We start from the raw sequence: 22,285 nt of genomic DNA, 5'->3' as shown, positions 1-22,285 counted from the left end.
CATTTGCTCAGCACATATTGACTGCATATTTTTTGTCAGACCGTGTTCTGGGTTTTGGGGACACAGCCACGAGCAAGGACAACTGTGTCTCTGCTTTCAGGTGCTGGCATTTTAGGAAGGAGAGAAACACAGTAGGCAAACAAATGAGCAGGGTGAGTTTATTTACGTGCTGTGAGGACAGTAAACTGACTAATGGGACCTGGGGTGCTTTGGGAATGATGCTTTGTCTGGGGAGGTCCCAGGGGCTTCTCTGAGCAAGGGATGTTTGAGTCACCCCTGGGTTTGCGCAGGAGAGATCTGGCCAAGGTAGAGAAACCAGAGGGGTGGTGTTCCGAGCAGGCACAAAGGCTCTTGACCATAATGAACTTGGCTCACTTGAGGAATAGAAAAACTACCAGCCTGACGTGAGCACAGTGAGCAATGAGGAGAAAATGAAATGAGACTGGGCAGTCTTGCGAGCCAAGCATCTAGGTTATGTCCCTGTTGCCACGAGAAGCCACTTGAGGCTTTTAAGCCACAGCTTTGTGATCTAACACTTGACAGGTAAAAAAAAAAAAGAATTCTGTATAAAAATATGCTCCTGTTGGATAAGCCTGTACACGGTGACACACACTCAGCCAGAGTCTCCCAAGGGGCTAAAAGTCTGGGGCACTTGCAGGGTTTTCTTTGGCTAACTGTAATGAAAAGGCGGGTGGGTAGGATTATTTTACAGATGGACCCTCTGAGACCCTGAGAGGTCAAGTTCTAGTTCACGTAAGGCAGTATCCACCTCAGCCTACCTTTTCTTCATCCCTTATCCCTGCTCTTAGACCAGGAACACCGTCTCCAGAGGGAGGGTCAGCTGAGTTTGAGACCTTTTCTTCTTCTAATGGTGGAACTGCTGTTCTAAAGAGGGAAAGGAGTGCCCTGTCATTACCGCTGTCCCCTTAGTAACCATAGACAGTCTGTCTTAACATCTGACTCGGAAATAAACAGTATTAGAGCTGAAAGAGTCTTTTTTTTTGTTTTCCCCCCAAGGTTGAGGAAGGTTTAGAAAAATGCTCTTGTTTTACCAACTGGTGTCTATAAAAGTGTTTCTTGCTAGAGTGGAATGCACGTGTCCTCGGTGAGGGGCTTCCCAACTGGGGCGACAGCCGCGTTTCCTGCGAGAGGCGGGGCACGTGATGCAGGCACCTTTTGAGAGCTGTGGTCTTTCTGTCAACTGGCATTTAAAAAAATATTTATTTTGAGAGAGAGAGCAATGTCGAGGGAGAACGTGAGTGGGGGAGGGGCAGAGAGCAGGAGAGAGAGAATCTTAAGCACGCTCCATGTGCTCAATGTAGAGCCCGACGTGGGGCTCGAACTCACCAACTGCGAGATCACCACCTGAACCAAAACCAGGAGTCAGATGCTTAACCAACTGAGCCATCCAGGTGCCCCATCAATCGGCATTTAAGCTACAATTTGAGCAGTGCATATCTGACAAAAATATATTTTTAATATTTTTAATGTTTTTATTTACTTTTGAGAGAGAGACACAGTATGAGTAGGGGAGGAACAGAGAGAAGGAGGGAGACACAGAATCTGAAGCAGGCTCCAGGCTCCAAGCTGTCAGTACAGAGCCCAACGTGGGGCTCAAACTCATGAACTCTGAGATCATGACCTGAGCCAAAGTTAGATGCTTGACCGACTGAGCCACCCAGGCTGATAAAATTTGACTTGTTTCTTACTATAAATATATACTTTTATTTTTTTAATTAAAAACAAACTTTTTAAATGTTTTTTATTTTTGAGAGAAAGAGAGCATGAGCAGGGGAGGGGCAGAGAGAGAGAGAGAGAGGATCTAAAGCAAGCACTGTGTTGATAGTAAAGAGTTCAACATGGGGCTCGAACTCACGAACTGTGAGATCATGTCCGGAGCCGGAGTCAGATGCTTAGCTGACTGAGCCACCTAGGTGCCCCTTGCTGTAAATATTTTTTGAAGATGAAAAATATTAAGAAAAACACCTTTAAGAAAATCTGGCTTTGGTGAATGCGATGTTTTGCCCCTGAGGATGCCAGAAAGCAGCAGCCTCTGGTGAACCTGGCGCTGCCAATGTACAGACGCCAGTTGATAAATAGACCCAGATCTACATGGCACTTGGTACCTCATACAAAACAGGCCCAGTTAAATTGGCCACCGTCCACTTCACGGGCCCCTTTCAGGTCAATCTCCTTACACAGTGGGGTGCAAATATCTCTTCATCTATAAATGCCTAAATCGGAAGATGCTCGACGTCATTCTAGGTCTTTCTTGCAGAGAACGTCCTGGGATGGCACGGGCCCGAGTCCCATTCCGCGGAGCCACTGAAAAATGGAACGCTTGGCCCTTTGCCCTCAGCCAGTGCCAACATAACCTGGGCGGTCGCCCCGAGTGCCGCGGGAGCCCTGCGGAGCCCGCCGCCGGAGCCAGAGGTGAGCCAGCCGCGCCTTCTCTCCCGGCACCCGCGTGGCTTGTCTTCTCGCTTGTTCCCAAACGTAGTGATCATATTTGTAACTCGCTCCTCTCTTTGTCCTAAGAGGAGCCAAATTCTGAAACGGGAGCGTCATGGGAGGCATTGTAACCTCGAGTGGGAGAAATTCAAACCCACCGGTTCGGATGATGCCCGTTGACCTGATGGGAGCGGTTACAATATACTGTGTCGCTCCCCTGGATGATGGCTTCTTCGTGCGGTTCGTGCTGACATGAGCTCCCGCCTCACACGCTCCACCCCCGCATGCTCAGGACCTGGGCCAGGGTCCCCTGGGACAGTGGCTGACACTCCGAGGCCCTGCACGGCAGCCCGGGTCCCAGCCGCAGGGGACAGCTGCCCTGCCTGGTCTGGGAGGGGCAGTCCCTGCGGGCCTTTGTGACTGGCCGGGCTCTGGCAGGCTTCGGGGACTGTCATCTGCCCACAGGACTCTCCTGACGGTCCCCGCCTCTACGTGGCAGCTGGAAGGAAGCCACATGCAGTGTTTCCTTTTTATTTTGCGTTGCAATGGAATTTTTTTTTTCTTTTGATGCACGTGCCCTAATGACGTGACCTTGTGAACAGGCCTGAGACGTACTTTAACCGTGTGTGAGGGGGTGTTCTACCTTCCATCCGGAAACAGCCTGAAAACTGCAGGGCACTTATAAAGTCTCCCTTGGAAGTTGGAAAGCCCTAAGGCAGCTTCTTGGATCTAATGGTCTTGGTTGTCAATTGAAAATGTTTTCCAAGGTGCCTGGGTGGCTCAGCTGGTTGAGCGTCTGACTTTGGCTCAGGTCATGATCTCACGGTTTGTGAGTTTGAGCCCCACGTTGGGCTCTGTGCTGACAGATCAGCCTGGAGCCTACTTTGGATTCTGTGTCTCCTCTCTTTATGCCCCTCCTCTGCACACTCTCTCCCTCCTTCTCTCTCTCTTTCAAAAATAAGCATTATAGAAAAAATACTGTGGAGATAATGTTTTCCAGGCTTCACGTGATTACGTTCTGTGACAGGGACTTGTAGCTTAGCTCTTCCAGAGGGAGGATCAGCCTGCCTACAGATAGCTCATCAGCACCGAGCAGGTGCCTTCCCGGGGCTTGCAGTGACCAGGGTGGGTGAGATTCGTGGGAGCACTTGTCTCTACCTGCACAGTCAGTTCCAGTAGACCACACCAGTTGCAGCTGACGTGAAGGTGATTCAGGAGGCACGTCAGTGGCCGCTGAGTAAATGGCAGGAGCCTGCCACCCTCCTGTTCTTCGGAGAGCCTTGGGTGAGGTCGCACGTGAGGGCTGAGCACTGCGGGATGCTTCCTTTCCTTCTCAGCAAACCTTTGGGGGGTTCACATCATCATAAATATATTTAAACTCTTGCTCTGGGGAAAAATGAAAAGCATAGGGGAGTAAGTTGTTTGATCTTTAGTAATAATTCTTTAAGTTCTTATTCCCAGCAGCATTCTTGGGCAAAACCTAACAGAAGCCATAACCTAGTATGCGTACTTATTAAAGCTGGCCATCTTGCCCGTTCTGTGAATCTGTCTTTGTGTTTCTTCTGCTCTTCCCTGATTCTTGAGAGGCCAGATCTGTTCTTTGTACCTAAAATTTTGCCCACTTTGCTTTACCGATCACTAGCCTTGGCAGAAGAGCGTATCATTGTCCACAAGAAATAACTAGCTTCCAAGTTCAACTTGTTAAAAATACTTTGAGGGAGAAGAAGTAGAACTTTTTTCCCTTTAAATCAGGAACACCTTTAATTTCGGGTTGTCATATTACGTTTATTCCAGTCTGAGCAGCGTAAGGTATTGTTGGCGGAGTCCCCACAGCAGCGAGGACTTATGTGCGGTGTGATGGTGGCCTGATGGTTTTCTGAGAAGGGAACGTTAGAGACGCCTCTCTTTTTCCCCAGCGTTAGCTCTGCTAGGTGATTCTCACAGCCCCAAACAGTTGGTTTCTGTTTTTATTTTAGGCGATTGTGCTGTGTCGCTTTTTTTTTTTTTTTTTTTTTTTTTTTTTGGTCTTAAGAATTGAAGAAGCTAGTAGTATCCACCTAAGTTTTCCTGTCAGAAAAAGGAAAATGTTTCCACGGCCTCCCTTCTGTACAGTGTGGAGAACTAACTCAAGAAGAAATGAAGTGGAATTCCTAGAGGCTGAATTCCTTATGAAAAGCTTCCTTAACCCTTTGATTCAGAGAGTAGAGTCACTATGGGAGTCACTCCCGGGGACTCAGGATTGTAATTATGGTGTAATTATGTAAACTATTTTCTTCCAGTTTATTGCTTTGGTCATGTAGAAGTCTTTGGAAGGAATAATTAGGGTATAGAAGGCATACTCTCTCTGATACATGTGTGCTGGTTTGATACCACCAAGCAGTGAACTCAGTCCAGTTCTCACTGGACGCAGCTGGGTGTCCTACAATTCAGCTCAACGCTGCCAACATCATCTCCCTGGGGAGAGCGTCGTCAGATTCCCACAGGCTAAGAGCTCAGCCCCACAGGACTCTCATATTCCCACCCCCCACTGCTTCAGCCAATGACAAGTCCAGGTCACCGTACTTCTGACCAACCATCTATGAATCAGGTTCCCGCAAACCCCAGTGCGAGTTTGGATAATTTGCTAGAACAGCATCGAGAACTCAGAAATATTTACCAGTGTATTATACGAGGTTGTAATTCAGGAACAGACAGAAGAGATTAGCAGGGCAGGCTTGTGAACGTCCACGCCCTTCCAGTGCCTCCAAGTGTTCACCAGCCTGGAAGTTTCTGAGCCCTGTTCTGCTGGGGTTTTATGGAAGTTTTATTACGTAAGGATGATTGATTAAATTGTTCATGATTGAACTCAACCTCTGGCCCCTCTCCCTTCCCAGGAAGTCAGGGGGTAGGACTGAAGTTTTGCCCCTCTAATCAGTGTTAGTTTCCTGGAAAATGTGTCCTTCCTTAGGTGACCTGGGGGCTTCTAAATATCATTGGTTAACATAACAGAAAACATCTCCCCGCCCCTCTCTCCCTCTTCCCTTAGAGAATTGCAAGCGTTTTAGGAGCTCTGTGCCCAGAATGGGGACAAAAAGCTCTTTCTTATTATGAATCAAAGTGTTACACTCCCCTCCCCTCTTTCTGTCTTAACTGTAAAACAACTTATAGATACCTGGAAAATTAATGCATTTTCGAGCTTAGTCTGCTCAGTTCCCAGCAGAATAAAACTCAAAGACCAGTGTGTATTTAATATATGAGTCAGAGTAGAACTGTGGTTGGCTCTATTATCAAACGCAGTGATCTTAAAATTTTATTCTGCTGGGGCCAGAACTAACTGCATGTGGAAATGAAATATTCTTCCATAATGAAATGAGTTAGGATCTTGATTTTACCCATTAGCAGGCAGTCTTCCAACTCTCTTTGCACCATTTGAAATTGAAATTTAGAAAAAGGTTTTTGTTGTGTTGTCTTCGGAAAGAATGCCTTGTCTGTAGGGCAGGGAGGGCAGTGATGAGCAGACACCGAGACTGGCCCTCTGGACCCTCCTGGTGGGAAACCTAACAAGGGCACGTCCAGGAACCTCACGCAGTAGGTGTCTGAATGCATGATCGGTTTCATAAATGCATTTGTGTGAGACTCGGAAGCCTGAGACGGAGCCCAAGTTCCTTGTGCTGGTGCTGCTGGCGGGCAGGTCACGGGGGTGTGACTGTTCAGAGGCAGTCGTGGGGGCCAGAGGCGTTGTCCTAGGTCCTGAGGCCCACCTGCGTGGGGGGGAGAAGCTGTGGGGGCAGCAGCGGTGGCTTCCCAACACTGGGACCACGGCTACCTACCATTACGGTGGTGTGTCCTTGAAATAAAAAGTTAAAGGGGTCTTTGCTCCTCCACCCCTTTCAGAGATTCTGTAAGCACCTAATTCCCATATCCAGTCCCATTTTTTCTTAAAAATTTTTAATGCTTTTTATTTATTTTCAAGAGACAGAGAGAGACAGTGTGATCAGGGGAGGGTCAGAGAGAGAGGGAGACAGAGAATCCAAAACAGGCTCCAGGCTCTGAGCTGTCAGCACAGAGCCCAACACGGGGCTCAAACCCGTGAACCATGAGATCATGACCTGAGCCGAAGCCAGGCCCCCAACCAACTGAGCCACCCAGGCACCCCTCCAGTCCCTTTCTGATTGAAATACCTGGTGCAGTTTCTGTTTCCTGCTGCGGATCAAGACCAGTTGCCCTGTCGCAATCAGAAAGCAGAGGGCGACATGGAGATAGTCGTGTGTGTGACTCTGTCTACCTTTCTGGAGGGACTGATCCTTCATTTTTTTTATAAGTCAGTTTTATTGAGGCATAATTCATAAATAATAAAACCCACCCATTATTTAAATGTTTATTTTTGAGAGAGAGTTCGAGCAGGGAAGGGGACAGAGAGGGAGACAGAGGATCAGAAGCAAGGTCTGTGCCAACAGCAGACAGCCAGACAAGGGGCTGGAACCCATGAACCGTGAGATCATGACCTGAGCCAAAGTCAGATGCTTAGTCACTGAGCCACCCAGGCGCCCCTAAGCTCACCCTTTTAAAGTACAGTTTTGTTACTTTTAAAGAGTTAAAATATAGAGTAGTTCTATCATTAGCAAAATTCCCTTGTGTTCCTTCACAGTTAACCCCTCCCCCTAGCCCTGGACAGTCCTCATCTGTCTTCTGTTCCTGTAGCTCTGCCTTTTCCAGAATGCCATGTAAATGAAATCATGCAGTGTGTGTCGCCTTTTGAGTCTGGCTTCTTTTGTTTAGTGTAATGCATTTGAGATCCATGTGTGTGATCATGTTAATCAGTGCTTCACACCTTTTTTTTTTAGTGATATTTACCTTAAATTTTATTTTATTTTTATTTTATGTTATTTATTTTTAAATATAATTTATTGTCAAATTGGTTTCCATACAACACCCAGTGCTCATCCCAACAAGTGCCCTCCCCAATGCCCATCGCCCACTTTCCCCTCTCCCCCACCCCCCAGCAACCCTCAGTTTGTTCTCAGTATTTAAGACCCTCTTATGGTTTGCCTCCCTCTCTCTCCTTAATTATTTTCCCCCTCCCCCTCCCCCATGGTCTTCTGTTAAGTTTCTCAAGATCCGCATATGAGTGAGAACATATAGTATCTGTCCTTCAATGCCTGACTTATCTCACTTAGCATGACACCCTCGAGTTCCATCCACATTGCTATGAATGGCCAGATGTCATTCTTTCTCATTGCCATGTAGTACTCCATTGTATAGATACACCACATCTTCTTGATCCATTCATCAGGTGACGGACATTTAGGCTCTTCCCATGATCCTGAGCAGAGGGTATTTAAGCTTGTGCATCAAGAGCATGCCCTCATTTCCTGTCACCCCCCGCATTGCTTGTTCCTTTACAGACATTGTCTGAGCAGCAGTGGCCACAAAGCTGTCAAGAGACCACACACCCTACATCCCCCCAACTCTAGCAGGTTCAAAAAGACTTTATTTAAAAACATTTATTTTTGAGAGAGAGAGATAGAGACAGAGACAGAGCATGAACGGGGGGAAGGCAGAGAGAGAGGGAGACACAGAATCTGAAGCAGGCTTCAGGCTCTGAGCTGTCAGCACAGAGCCTGACATGGGGCTTGAACCCATGAACCACAAGAACCACAAGTCATGACCTGAGCCAGAATTGGATACTTAACTGATGGAGCCACGAATCAACCCCCCCCATTTTTTTTTTAACAGAAAGACTTTTTATAGAGTCCCTAAGTAGTGAGCATTTAGCCAAATGGGCTTTGTTTAGAAAATTGCAAAATTTAATTAAAAAAATTTTTTTACATTTGTTTATTTTTGAGCACAAAGTGGAGAAGGGGCAGAGAGAGAAGGAGACACAGAATCCAAAGCAGGCTCCAGACTCTGAGCTGTCAGCACAGAGCGCGATGCGGGGCCCAAACCCACAGAGTGAGATCATGACCTGAGCCGAAGTCCAGCACTTAACCAACTAAGCCACTCAGGCACTCCACAAAATTGAATTTTTAAGTAAGCACATATCATCTCTCCTCTACTTCCCCAGTGGAGGAAATTGATTTACAAATGAACAAAGGAGACAGATATAAAAGATTTAGCTGCATTTTGCCTCAAGAGGAATTTCCATGCTCTTGGTGGATTCAACATTCTAGCCCTGAACTCTTGAACCACCTGACAACACAGAATGCTGTCAATTTGAAATCCTCTGACAATTCAAGTTGAAGCCTCGCCAGTGTAATCCCCTCAACCCAATCATCTCCTTATTCTTCATCTTCATGATACATAGGTGTATAGGTATTTATGACTAAGGGTATGTATCTTGTCATTTGCTGCAACATGGATGAACCTTGAGAGCATGATGCTGAGTGAGGTGAACTGGTCCATGATTCCATTTCTATGAGGAATCTAATTGGACAAAGTCAAACAGAAAGTAGACTGTTGCTTGCCAGGGTCAGGGAGGTGGTGGAGAGGGAGAACTGAGGAGATGCCATTCAAAGAGCTTAAAGCTTCAGTCGTGCAAAATGCAGATGTTCTAGTGATGTGCCGTACAGCAGTGTGTATATAGGTAATAATAGTGTAGACCTAAAAGTTTATCAAGCAGGTACATTTCAGGGGTTTTTGTCCTGTAAAAACTGATTATTTCTGTTTGAAGTGTGTGTGTGCACGCGCGTGTGTGTCTGCGTACGTGTGTGTGTGCACGTGTGTGTGTTCTTATTCTTCTTACTACTGACTTCTGTCCTTAGGCATGTCCCTTCATGATTGCTGCATGACAAGCACTGTCACAAGCATTCCATCCTCACAGTAGCATCGTTGAGACTGTAGGAAGAGATGGGGACTCTTCTTCTTTTCCAAGACTCTGCGGGAAGGGCAGCCCGCCACCCCTGGTCCCCATACACGTTTTCTGTTATATTGTAGCCAGAACCAGATCACGGGCCCACACCAAGATCTATAACTCATTGTTGGTAACTGGATTTCCAAAGCGACTTCAGAGCCATTACGGGTCTGTCTCTGTGGCTATAGAAGAGTGTCCTTTACCTGAGTCAAAGGATCTCGAGTCCTCGGATCTTAAAATTGGGTTTCTGTTAAGCCAGGGGGCAGGAGGAATCTGCCTGTAGGCAGTCACAGATGGTGCCTGCTGGATCCCTAAATCCCCAAGCAGCTTTGCTTCGTGCAGAAATCCTCTTCAGCTTCCCTGGGACTTCTCTAACCCGACCGTGTCATCTTGGTGACCAGATCCTTTGACGGTAGACCCCATCCCTGATTGCTCTTTGAAGATTCCAAAACATTTAGGAAAGTACTGTGCCCATAATAGACATTTTATGAAGATTTGATGAATGAATGTGAATGATAAGGTCGATTTGTACTGTTTGTAACTAAAAGGCAAGCTTCTCCCTTGTTCCCATTGCTAGTCCTTGCTCTTCCTTAGTGGTTCTGGAAGGCCCGGTAGAAGTAAGTTTAACTTATTGAGTGGCATATGAGTTATGTATGCTGCTGTGACAAATGATTCATTATTGGCCCATGTCCTGGACCTTTCCAGGCACAAGGCTCTCCTCATTGGTCCATTTCTAGCCATTGGCGTTGACCACCTGTCCAAAAGGTAGTAGATGGTGGTGATTATATGTGTGACTCTTATACCATTGAGGACAGTTTTAGGTCCTGATGCTAGGAATGCGCTATGGCTTGATCATCTGGGTTTTTTTTTTTTTTTCCCTTCTGTTCTTCTGGCTGTTGGTCTGAGAGGACCAGGCAAATGTAGAAGGCAAATGTAGAAGATATGCCTCTTTGCTATTTGACCCTCAGGACTTATTAAAAATCGGAAGGGTTCAGGTTGTTACTTGCCTTTGCAGACACCCACCTCCCTCCTACGTTTGCTCTGTGTCTGAGTATAGTAAGACTGTAATTATTCATCTACTCAGTTATCTGTTCATTCGTCAATCATTGAGTTACTATGTGCTGAATATTGAATGGAGAACTCCTAGGTTCAGCAGATTTTTTTATACCCTAGTACTATAAGCTGAATTGTGCCCACCTCCCCTTGCAAATTCATATGTTGATGTCCCAACCCCCATGTGCCAGTATTGGGGACGTAATATCTTTAAGAGGCAGCTAAGGTTGAGTGAAGTCATAAGGGAGGGCCCTAATCCAGTTTGCTCATCCAATAGGACTGTAGTCTTGTAAGAAAAGGAAGAGAAAGAGACCCCTTTTTCTGCCCTGGGAAGATGCAGTGAGAAGGTGGCTTTCTAGAAACCAGGAAGAGCCCTCTCACTGGAACCCACCCATGCTGCTGTCCTGATCTCAGTTGTCCAACCTCCAGAACTACAGGGAAAATAAATTCTCAGCCCCTGAGTGGCACAGTCAGTCATGCATCTGACTCTTGCTTTCAGCTCAGGTCATAATCTCCTGGTTCATGAGTTCAAGCCCTGCATTGGGCTCTGTGCTGACCATGCAGAACTTGCTTGGGATTCTCTCTCTCTCTCTCTCTCTCTCTCTCTCTCTCTCTCTGCCCCTCCCAGTCTCTCTCCCTTCCTCTCTCTCAAAATAAATAAATTTTTGAAAAAAAAAAATTCTCTTGTGTAAACTGCCCTGTTCATGGTATTTTGTTATGGCAGCCTGAGCTAAGATACTCAGCTTCTTAACTCCTCACATATTTCACATTACTTAGGATTTTTTAAAAATATGTTTTGAGATTAGAAGCAGGAGAAATGGATTTTAGGCAAGTGATGTTTCCAGGTTAGAATGCCAAGACTATGTAGGTCCTGGGGAATGTGGCCACAAATCTACCTGTGGCTTGTAGCAACGGAGGTGACCATCTGTCAGGTGCCTTGGAAGATGAAGGCCTGTTTCTGTGATTATCTAGTATGTTGTGCTCCCATGGCTAAGAGCACCATTTTTCTTGCCAAAAAACAAAAACAAAAAACCACGTCACATATTGTTGCCCTTTTTTCTTCTCTTAAAAAACCAACTACAAGTCTAACCATGACGCACAGACCTGAACCCTGTGTGCGTTTTTCAAGGGCTCCTCGAACTTGGTTTCTGGCGGCGTTCGTGAGCTCTCCTACTTCAAGGCATGACGGCGCAAGTCCTCTGCGGCTTTGGGGGATTGATTTCAGCGTGTGCTGCTTTTTCAAGGACTTCTTCATCCTTCCTACTTCTCTTCCTCTCTCCCTTTTCATGGGTGTTATTTAGGTTTTGTTTTCTTGGCTAGGTGTTGCTTTTATAAGAGAGAATATGGTGGAAGGCCCCACGTCTATTTTTTTGGGGGCCCGTAGGGTTTGTCTCAGGACTTTCATTGGGTTTCAGCCCTGGAGCGAGCAGGTCTCTGGGGATGGCCGTAGCAGTGGCCACCATGTGGCCTCCCTTCTCTCCCTTCCCCCCAGCCAGTGCAGCTTTGTGACATAAACACAAAGGGAGGTAGCAACCTTGGATTTGACCATTGTGAGCTGGAGCCAATGAAAAAAATCAGCACCGAGTGGCATAATCTCTCCTTCCCTGCAGCAGCACCCAAAGGATCCAGTGCTTTGAACCTGGTGAATGAATGGTTTTAAGACCCTGCAGGGTTTAGTGTGGGTTTTCCCTCCTCCCCCTCCTCCCCCCCCCGCCTTCCTCTCACTGCTCTCGCCACAAAGGGAGGAAGTCAGATCTGAACCAGAGGTGAAGAGTTGAAGAGATTGTAACGATGTGGTAGGATATTATTTTTTTTTTTTTAGTATTTCGTTTTTGGGGGTATTTTTTCTCCACTTATAATCTGGCCCCAGTTTTCACAACCCCTTGCTGGCCTCCTCCAATGAAATTATATCAGGAGAAATGAGCTTTTCACCATCTGCCTGGCTTACATTTTTATTTGCCCACAATGAATAACTATTCTCAAGGTGATTTATAGGCTGCCTCAGATGACGTTCACATTCCTGAGATGGAAAGTCGGCGCTCAGAGATTTATGATCTTGGGGAAAGAATGTTATGGGAGAAAAGAGTACAATCTTTTCTCACATATACTCTGGGCTTTGCCCGAATTAATCAATGAGTTCTGTCTCCCTTTTGCAATTTGAATTGAATTCTGTGGCTCGCTTGTGGTCCTGTGCAGTGCAGGGGTGTACTGGATGTGAAATCAGGATTGTAAATTCTTACATTTTTGGCGATGAAGACAGGCGTGAGCCACGAAGCAGGCAGAATGTCGATTGCGTGCGCCCCGAGCGGGGGCCGGAGCGCCAAGTCCTCGTAGCTCTGTGGATACAGGACTTAAAGCACTGCTTCTCTAATGCTGGAGCGTATTTCACCCGCGGCCAGTTGGCTGTCCATCCTGTCCCCAATCACCTCAGGACTGTAGCTCTCCTTGGCCCCTGAAGATACTGAAGCAACAAGGGCCACAAGGTGGCTTCTGTTGGGGGACACGTGCAGTCAGGTGTCATGTGACACTCCGCCACCACCATCTTCTTTCTCCTCTGACAGTGCATGCCCAGCCCTCTCCTTTTCTCTGCCATTTCTCCCACCCCCTGCAGCCAGCCAAGCGGACATGGGACTGTCCTCGTGTCACCTGTGGCTCTCTCCCTTGGCTACGATAATCCCAGCAAGTGACCTTGTCAGGATTAAGCAGGGGCGGAAATACAGGCACACGGACGAAAAGGCAGCCATAACTTTTTTTTGCACATGAACGTCGCCGTCCTGGATAACCGTATCGTGTTCCTCAGAGGGCCCTGCATCACTGGTCACATTTTTCTCAATTTCCTCAGAGTTTCTTTCAAAAGAATAAGAGACCTATGTAACTTTGTTTCTGAGAGTTACTTTAAAACGTATAGTGCAAAAGTGTTAACTCTCCACGCGTTCTAGTGAGTGAACGTAGAGCACTTAAGCCCCATCATGAGTTTGGAAGAGCCCTGTGGGCCACTCGGGGACCCCAGACCCTTACTCCACGACGGACGTTGTGTTTTGGAAAATGTGTTTGGAAAAAGACGCCCAGTATTTCTTTTCAGTGGCCGGTGTAGTAAAATGCAGGGCCAGCTTGTGGTTCTGACTTATAAAAGAACCATATTATGCAATTGAGGGAGGAAAGGGCTCCTTTGGGAATTGCGAGGTTTTCTCATAGCAAACGGATGCTAATTTCACGGTCTGAATTGAGAAGAGAAATGGAAATAGGGGAAGGGACCACTTTTATGCTTACATGTCTTTTTGTGTTCCACTAGGATGCATTGTTAGAGCTAAAAACTTTTTACTTACAAAGTTTTATTTGAGAGAGAAAGGGAGGGAGGGGCAGAGAGAGGAGAGAGAGAATCTCAAATAGGCTCATTGCAGTCAGGGCAGAGCCTCGCATGAGACTCGAATTAATGAATCATGAGATCATGACCTGAACTGAAATCAAGAGTCAGATGCTTGACCAGCTGAACCAATCAGGCGCCCCTTATTTATAAGCTCTTATACAGAAATCTAGAAATTTCCAGAATGGGAAAATACCCACCCATTTGGGCTGCTGCTTTGTGACACCAGCGGTCCTCACCCAGGTGAGCGGAGACTGCTGTGTCCAGTGGCTCAATGGCCGCTTCCCAGGCCTTAGCAGGAAGCCTTTAAAACCGTCAGAGCGACTGCCTCACAAAGGCAACCTCTTTATTTATATCCTTTGAGAACACAGATTCCTTGAAGGTGCAATCCGTAGAACCTGAAATACATAATCCTAATAAAGACCACGAGGGGCGCCTGGCTGGCTCAGTTGGTGGAGCATGTGACTTTTAATCTTGTGGTCTTGGGTTCAAGCCTTGCTTTGGGCATGGAGATTACTTAATTTAAAAAAAAATAATAAAAACAATGAGGGATTCTGTTTTAGATAATTTGACCATTAAGAGGAGAAATAATTTTGGACAGTCCCAGGGACATTTTGGGGAGGTAAGGTTAATGATTATGTTTCTAGGATATTAGGAGTAAAGCTAATATTCTCTTCCTTCTCTTGAGCATGTTGGCATAGAGTAGATGTCACTTTAAGCTGCTGTCCTTTAAAAATTTTTTTAATTTTATTTTTGAGAGAGACACAAAGTGCGAGCAGGGGAGGGCAGAGAGAGAGGATGACACAGAATCCCAAGCAGGCTCTGGGCTCTGAGCTGTCAGCATAGAGCCCGATGTGGGGCTTGAACTCACTTACCTTGAGATCATGACCTGAGCTGAGTTGGATGCTTAATGGACCCAGGTGCCACTAAGCTGCTGTACTTGATGGTGGGGGGTGGGGACAGATCCCCTCTCTAGTGTGTGCCGGGACAGTGAAAAACCCATCCCCTTCACTGACTGCCATGAGGGTGTGTGTGTCAGTAGTAATGATTGGAGTCACTTCCTGATGAAAATGTTAGAATCAGATGAGATCCCGTATTTTCAGTGTTCAGCCCCGTGCCCGGCACATAGCAGGTACTCAGGGGTAAGTCAGCCCTTACTCACATTGTTCTTTGACAGTCCCTGTCCCTGGATCTGAATGTCTTCATAAACCCCTAAGAGCATGTGTTTCTGTGCTCTCCTGGGTTCCTCAAAGGACCTTCATTTCTCCTTTGTTAGTCTTTTGAAAGAGCAGTCTTTTCATGACAAATATATTTGTATGGTGAGGCATGATTTACAAAGGGCTTGCGGGAACAACTTATTCAAATATGGCTTCTCTAGATGTAACTAATTTAATAATCCTCAAGGTAGTTGTGTTGCTGGAGTCTTGTCTGGGTTCTCTTTGAAGAAGTCCTAAACTCGGCCAGCCAGTCGGCAGCATGAGCCCGGGTCCCTGGGCATCTGTAAGGTGGGATGCCCAGGTGGGCTGATTTTCACAGCATACCCCAGGCCTGCCCACCCGAGGAAGTCGGTATAGAGAAATAAAGGGAATCTCGGTGGGTTGTTTTGGTTTCTTGTTGCTGCTGTAGCAAATCGCCACACATTTAACAGCTTAAATACCACAAATTTGTCATCTTACAGTTCTGTAGGTTGGAAATCTGAAATTAAAATGTTGGCAGGGCTACATTCCTTTCTGGAAGCTCTAGGTGAAGACGAGAGTTCATTTCCTTGGCTTTTCCAAAGCCTCTAGAGGCTATCTGCCTTCTTTGGCTCCCGGTCCCCATCTCTGTCTTAAGACCAAGAACACTTCTTCTCTCTGACCCTTTCCATAGTCATGTCTACCTCTGTCTTCCTCTTCTATGCCCCTCTACCACTTTTAAAGACCCTTGTGGTTATATTGGGCCCACCCAGATAATCCAAGATAAATCTGCCTACTTTAAGCTCAGCTGACTAGCAATTTCGGTACCTTACTGCCTTATAACCCAGCATCATCACCTTCCTGGAGATGTGGACTTGGATGTCTTTGGGCCATTCATCCTCCTACCACTGCAGGTAGACACCTAGCGAATTAGATATACTGTGGACATCAACCTGAGCTCCATCTCTGGCTTGAAATAGAGCAAATGGTTCAGGAAAACAGACAGCTTGGCTGGCTGTGTGATTAGGGAAGAGCCCTGGCTTGGTTTACACAAAGTACACAGGGAAATGTCCTCAGACTTGCTTTTGGCCAGTCTGCCACTGCCCTCCCCCCTCCGCTGACTCCTCCTGCCTTCCAAGAGCCTCAGCTAGACGTTGAATGGTGCAGCCCTCTCTGACACCGTAGTCTGGTCCTAGCTGGGCAGTGGAAGGAGGAGGACTTTAAAAATGACGGGGACACAGCATCATTGTTACATAAAATACGGCCGACACTCTGTAGGAAGTCAGAAATGAAAGTCCGCCATTTCCACTCTTCCTTCTGAGCTGCCTCCTGCAGGGGCTGCTGTCTCTCTTCTGGGGAGCCTGTTTGCACAGCAAACCTATGTTTATAATCTTTTAGAAAGTTTTACAACTACGAAATTGCCCTATAGATAACGTATACAGGTAAAGTGGCTTTTTAATTGAACAATACATCTTTGATATGTTCCCGTGTCAGTGCATAGGGATTGTGCGCGTTCCTTCTAACAGCTGCAGGGCGTCTAACTCTTGGGTTGTATCATGATTCGCGGGACGCTGAGCCTCCTTTAACCAGACCTTAGGAGAGACGTTTGGGTTGTCCGGTTTTTCTTTTACAGATAGTGTTCTGCTCATGTTTTGCCCACGTACACAACCATATCTTACATAGGGGAACCGTCTAGCAGTGGACTTGAAGTGGAATTCAGTCAACCAAGGTGGGAATTAAACATTTTGCTGAGTGTGACCAAATTGCTCTTTACTACAGAGCCAAATTTATAGTTCCACAGCAGCGTCTGAGGGCTGCTATTTTCCTGTCCCTTTGCCATTAGAAATGAATATCAAGTGCCTCTTTTCTTACCAGTTTTTATTTCATTAAAATTGTTTTTTGATATTTATCTTTAAGTAAGCTGTGTGTCCAACGTAGGGCTTGAACTTACAACCCAGTGATTGAGAGTCACAGGCTTCATGGACTGAACCAGCCAGGTGTTCCTCCTGTTTTTGATTTTAGAAGAAAAATGGTGTCTTGTTTTATTTCTAATTTTATAATTATGAATGAAGTTGAGTCGGTCTCACGTATTAGCTGTTGGTGTTCCTCTTGTTTTAAGTGTCCTCTTCATAGCATTTGCACATTTTTCAATTCATTTAGACTTTCTATTTAATATTTTATAAGCATCCCTTTTATATAAAGCCAATTAATTCTTCATAATGTGGGGCAAGTATTTTGTCCACATCTTGGGTGCATTTCAGCAAAGAGAAGTAACAGCAGCTATTAGGATTAGAGTCACCACTGAGGAATCACTTCCCATGAAGGATTCCTTAACTGGAATCAGCTTGAGAGTCAGACTCTGTTTGCACCCTTTTGTCACTTAGCGTTAGTGTCAAGTGAAACTCCAGAACTGTATATGCCGCTGTGTAGGAACACCACCGGGGCGAGCCAGTGTGTGGCTCTGGGTTCGTGTTGGCTAATGTGTAGGGAGATACAGCAACTATGGGGATATCCATGAGCCAAGAGAGTTGCTTGTCCTTCTAGAAAACATCTGGCAAGAACCAGGCGGTCTTCTCATGGAGAGTGTTAGCCACACAGAGCCCTTGTTAACCTACTCTCACCATCTCCCTGGTCCTTCTTACTCTGAAGCAAATGTCTAAATGGGTAAGGACTCATTTGATGGTGGTTCTGGTTGGGACCCTCCATTTCCATCCAGGGTTTGATGGTGCTGGTTTTTAAGGCAGTTTTGCGCAGAATATTTACCAAGTTGGAAAAGACAATATTTCCTCCAAAAGGCAGCACTTAATGTCAGAAGTTCATTTTTTTTTATCTCTAAAGATCTTAGATGATGGATAACATGATAAAATAAAGTTACCAGTTAAATGTCAATTTCAAGCAAAATCTCTCATATGATGAGTTATTTTTATTTATTTATTTTTAAAGTTTATTCATTTGAGAGAGAGGGAGATTGGGTGAGCAGGGAAGGGGCCGAGAGGGAGAGAGAGAGAGAGAGAGAGAGAATCTCAAGCAGGCTCTGCATTGGCAGTATTGAGCCCAACAGGGGGCTCAATTCCATGAACCGTGAGATTGTGACCTGAGCCGAAATCAAGAGTAGGATGCTTAACTGACTGAGCGCCTCCAGGCACCCCGCCATGGGTTACTTTTTAATTTGCGTGAGGGGTGTGTTTCATGATCACGCAGTATGAATGTGATGAAGACTTACTGTACAAGAGTAGAATCTTGTCAAAACATCTACCCAAGTGACAAAACCTAGCTTTGAGATCCCTCATAGAGTTATGTTTTGCTGGAGAGATGGAAACTCTGTGCATCGCAGTGTCTAAGAAAAACAAATGGGAACTTAGTATCGAGAAGGGTGTGGGTCCTACCTGATTACATTTACACCTAAAAATTCACCGTCTTCTTTTGTGCTAAATATGATAACCCACAGTTCTGATCATTACTATAGTGCTCACCACACAAGTTCATGGTCCCCCAAGATGGCTACAGCTCTCTCACAAATTTCCCCTTGAGGTTTTCACTGAACGAAGAATTTGAAAATGGGGCACAGTGGAGTGTGGTAATGTGACAATTTGTAAAGTAGAAGACATAGTAAGCCTCATTTGGATTTTATGGCAGTGGAATAATGGGGAAAAATGAACTGCGGGAATACCGTAACTCTTAGATCCTAAGTATCAATTCACATTTGCATACAAGAAGAGAAACCTTCTATGAATATCCTCTGTCACTGTGGCTGAGAGAAATGGACATACACAGGGCCAGTTAAAAGCAGAGAAAATGCCTGCTATTTGAGCCCAAAGGTTATGAAGTATTAAGTGGTATTAAGTAGAATTTAGAGATCGTAGCTTTTACGGCGTCTTACAGGTGCTTCCTCATCGTAGAATTAAGAGCTGTTCCCCACCCCTCCCCTCCCCTCCCCTTCCCTTCCCTACAAAACATTAGAGCCTGTTTCTCCCAGATGTTTTTCTGTGCATTAATACTTTCAAAAACCAGGATATAGTAGAAATATACCAGAACTCTTTTTAAGCAAAGTTGTTTCTAAACTTACTGGCTCTTGTTGTGTTTATAGTACTAAATCATTGGCTCTTTTGAGAGTCAGGAAATAATAATCTAGAAACTACCTTTTGAAGTGAAATGGCATAGATGTGCCCGATTTAGCTCCCTGAAGGCTGGGATGCACCTGTGTACGAGTGGATACATGTCCTGATACACAGGAAGTCCTTGGCGAGTGTGTGTTCTGCGTGACCTGGGAGAACAGTGTCTGCAGAGGAGTCCTTAACGCACTTAGTGTTTTTCCATTATTCATGACGCAGTCCCTTTTTGCCTGCAAAGAACAGTAAATGCCTCTTGCTTTTAATGACTTGTAAATCAAAACTATGCCACGGTTTCCTGTGCCACTGGCTATTTCCAGTGTTTTTTGTGTTATCCTACCCTTCCAGAATTTCCCCTGGAAAGAATCAGCTGGGAATTTCTAAGGGAGAGGCATCAGTGATTCAAATGGACAGATAAAGTGCAAAGTCACAAGGAAAGGACCGCCTGGTGGGGCCACTGCTGAAAATACAGTGGGCCTCTTCCAGTCCAAATTTATAGCTTTCCATTTCCATTTTAGGGCTGTCAAGTGAAAGGTCCAGAGTGTCTGGTCTGATGCTGAGAAACACACTTTGTTTCTTCAGCTTGAGCCTGCAATGGTATTTGAGAACAGTTGTCCACTCGCCCGTGTTTGGACCCCCTGGTGTCTAAGCCGGTGCTGTGTGCACACTAGGCACACGGGGTCGGGTTTGGAGGGTCCGAGGGGGGCCGGGAGCTCATCTTCTGCTAGTTTTTCCCGGGTGCCAGGCTTCTCGCGTGCCTGCTGCCTTTCTCTGCCGCTCCCCGTGACCCCTGTGGCCTTCGGTGGTTACAACAGCGTTTCTCAAATGCTAGAGTGCGTCAGAAGCGCCTGGAAGGCTCGGCAGAACACAGTTTCTGTAGGGGCCGTGGGCGCGGGGGAGGAACTGGGAAGTCATTCACTGTGGGCACAGGGGGCGATCTGGGAGGGTGAAAAAGCTCTAGAGAGCTGTTGGACAACAGTGTGAAGGCGTTAACACCCCTGTACACTTATAGATAGTTAAGATGGTGAAAGTATTTAACTGGGTAGAAAGTGATATATTTGTCGTAACTCCTGGAACTATACACTAAGGTCTCTCTATTGTATCATATATAAATTCTATTCCAACTAAGAAATGAAAGCATACAAGGCCAACGTACGCAGATCTGGGCTGCTTGTCCCCAGAGTTTGAGTCCCGACGTCTGGGATGGGTCCCTAGACTTGGTTATGTTTGAAGTTTTCTTGATCGTCTTTGCCATCGGGTTCACAGTGAGACTGAGACTGCGGGTTCACAGACTACACACATGACATGGCGTAGGCCTGACTCAGCGCTCCTCCCGCGGTGGCGGCTCTGCGTCTTTTCTGTCCCCATCAGAGTTCTGGCCCATAACTGTGCAAAACTTCTGGAATAAGCAAGACAGTCTGGCAGTTAGTGGCATCAGGTGTTAAGTCTGAAAGCATAGACCTGAGCTTCCTTGTGTTCACTTTCTGAATGAAGGTATCTACCAACGGCAGAATCAGAAGAAATACATCACCCAGCACAAAACGTAAATCCATAATAATTTAAACCATGGATATAGAAAGTCAGAATTCTTGATGTACATCCATGGTCACAATAGAAGCAAATTATAGGTAGTAGAGTTTCTTGTTTTGAGTTTTTAGGTACCGAGCAATTTTATTGCTGTTGGCTACCCCAAATATATCATTCTTTCATCATTTTATTTCTGAGGTGACAGTGTTGGTAAAATTGTCCTTTTGTGCTTCGTTAGGAATTTGGGGTTTTCAAAATGAACTCTTTTCACTGAGCTTTAGATTACCAGGGACAGGAAAGACAGGCCCGACAGTGGCCTGGGAGTGGCCTTGGCAAAGCTTACCCATGGGGTTTGAGAGGAGGGAGGGATTGTTCCTGACCTGGGGTCCTGGGAGTCTGTACCCTGGCATGGGGCTGTTTTGGCAGAGACGTAACAAGTGGTAGAAGGAAATGAACTTGGAGAGCGTTAAAGACCTAGAACAGTAGTCTCTAATACAACTTACGGTGATGGAATGTTTGTACGCTGACCAATATGGTAGCCGCTAGTCACATGTGGCCGGTAAGAACTCAAAATGTGGCCAGCGCCTTTAGGGAACTGAATTTTAAATGTTGTTTATTTTTAACGGATTGACAGAGCTACGTGTGGCTAGTGGCCACCACGTGGGGCATACAGGTCTAGAGGATGGCGTGAGGGGTGCTGTCCACTGTCTGGGCTGGAGGGAGTCCAGGGTGAGGAGCAGGAGGGGAAGGCAGAGAGGGGGCAGGTGGAGGAGATCCTTAAATGTTAGGCTGACTGAATAGTTCCTTCTGGGCAGCAGGATGGCCCTGATGCCTTCAGAGCAGAGAAGAGGGTATTTGGGGAAGAACATGCCAGGGGTTCAACACAAGGCAACATGGAAGAGGAGGAGTTTGGAACAGAAGAAGAATGTGCAGAGCGTTAGGACCCTACAGTTGTGTGCCTAGGGGCTAGAGTGTGTTGGCAGAGATGGGGACAGGAGGGGGGGGACCTGTGTAGACCAGGTAGGGGTCTGGCCGGCGGGGGCACTGGGAGGTGTCTGTGCACTGCAGGCCTCACACCTCAATGGGCAGGAGGATGAGCAAAACGAAGTCAGGATGCTGGTGGGGCGTGTTGGGTCTGAGAGGAGGGAAGGCAAGATTATAACCGCTTTCTCCTCGCTGAATGCTACCTGCCCGAATGAGCGCCCTTAGTTGCTGCATGTTGCCCCGGCTCACCGTAACTCCATCTGTAGGCATTCTGGCCAGCCAGGTTTTGCTTCTGGTGCCACCTGCTGCCTTCGGGGCTTGCTTCCTTCCTTGCCCGCCATCATCCTCCTGCTTCCCGGTGACTCCCGGGCCCCTGCGATAGCTCGCTGTTGGATCCCACATGTGGGGGCCCCAACCCAAACCACTGTCCGCCCGGCAAGACCACCACTTCTGAGAGGACTAAGACCATTTCTGCGTTCCTCTGCTGTGTCTAACAGAGAGCCTGACGTGCCTGTTTACGGAACGAAGGACATGAACGTTTATGGAACGAAGGAGGGACCCTTCCTGGAGGCTGTAGGAGAGAATCCAGTTCTTTGCCTTTTCTGGCTTTGAGGGGCTGGTCTTGCTTTCTTTGGCTTGTGGCCCATTCCTCTGTCTTCATTTTTTTTTAATTTTTAATTTTTTATTTATTTTTGAGCAGAGACAGAGGACAAGTGTGGGAGAGGCAGAGAGAGAGGGAGACACAGAATCTGAAGCAGGCTCCAGACTCTGAGCTGTCAGCACGGAACCCGAT

The 22,285-nt window shown here is 46.5% G+C and overlaps 1 protein-coding gene across 1 annotated transcript in view; it reads left to right on the top strand.

The window, feature by feature from the left end:
- The window catches only part of OSBPL10 (oxysterol binding protein like 10), a 298,037-nt gene that overhangs the window by 233,179 nt on the left and 42,573 nt on the right, over positions 1-22,285 (top strand). Inside the window, exon 8 of the mRNA XM_029938776.1 lies at positions 2,279-2,433. Coding sequence (XP_029794636.1) covers positions 2,279-2,433 — 155 coding nt within the window. The remainder of the gene's footprint in view (positions 1-2,278; positions 2,434-22,285) is intronic.

Source organism: Suricata suricatta, chromosome 5 (genome assembly GCF_006229205.1).
Source record: "Suricata suricatta isolate VVHF042 chromosome 5, meerkat_22Aug2017_6uvM2_HiC, whole genome shotgun sequence".
Taxonomy (NCBI): domain Eukaryota; kingdom Metazoa; phylum Chordata; class Mammalia; order Carnivora; family Herpestidae; genus Suricata; species Suricata suricatta.
Note: the sequence above shows the minus strand (reverse complement) of the source record. Positions and strands in the feature narration are given on the sequence as shown.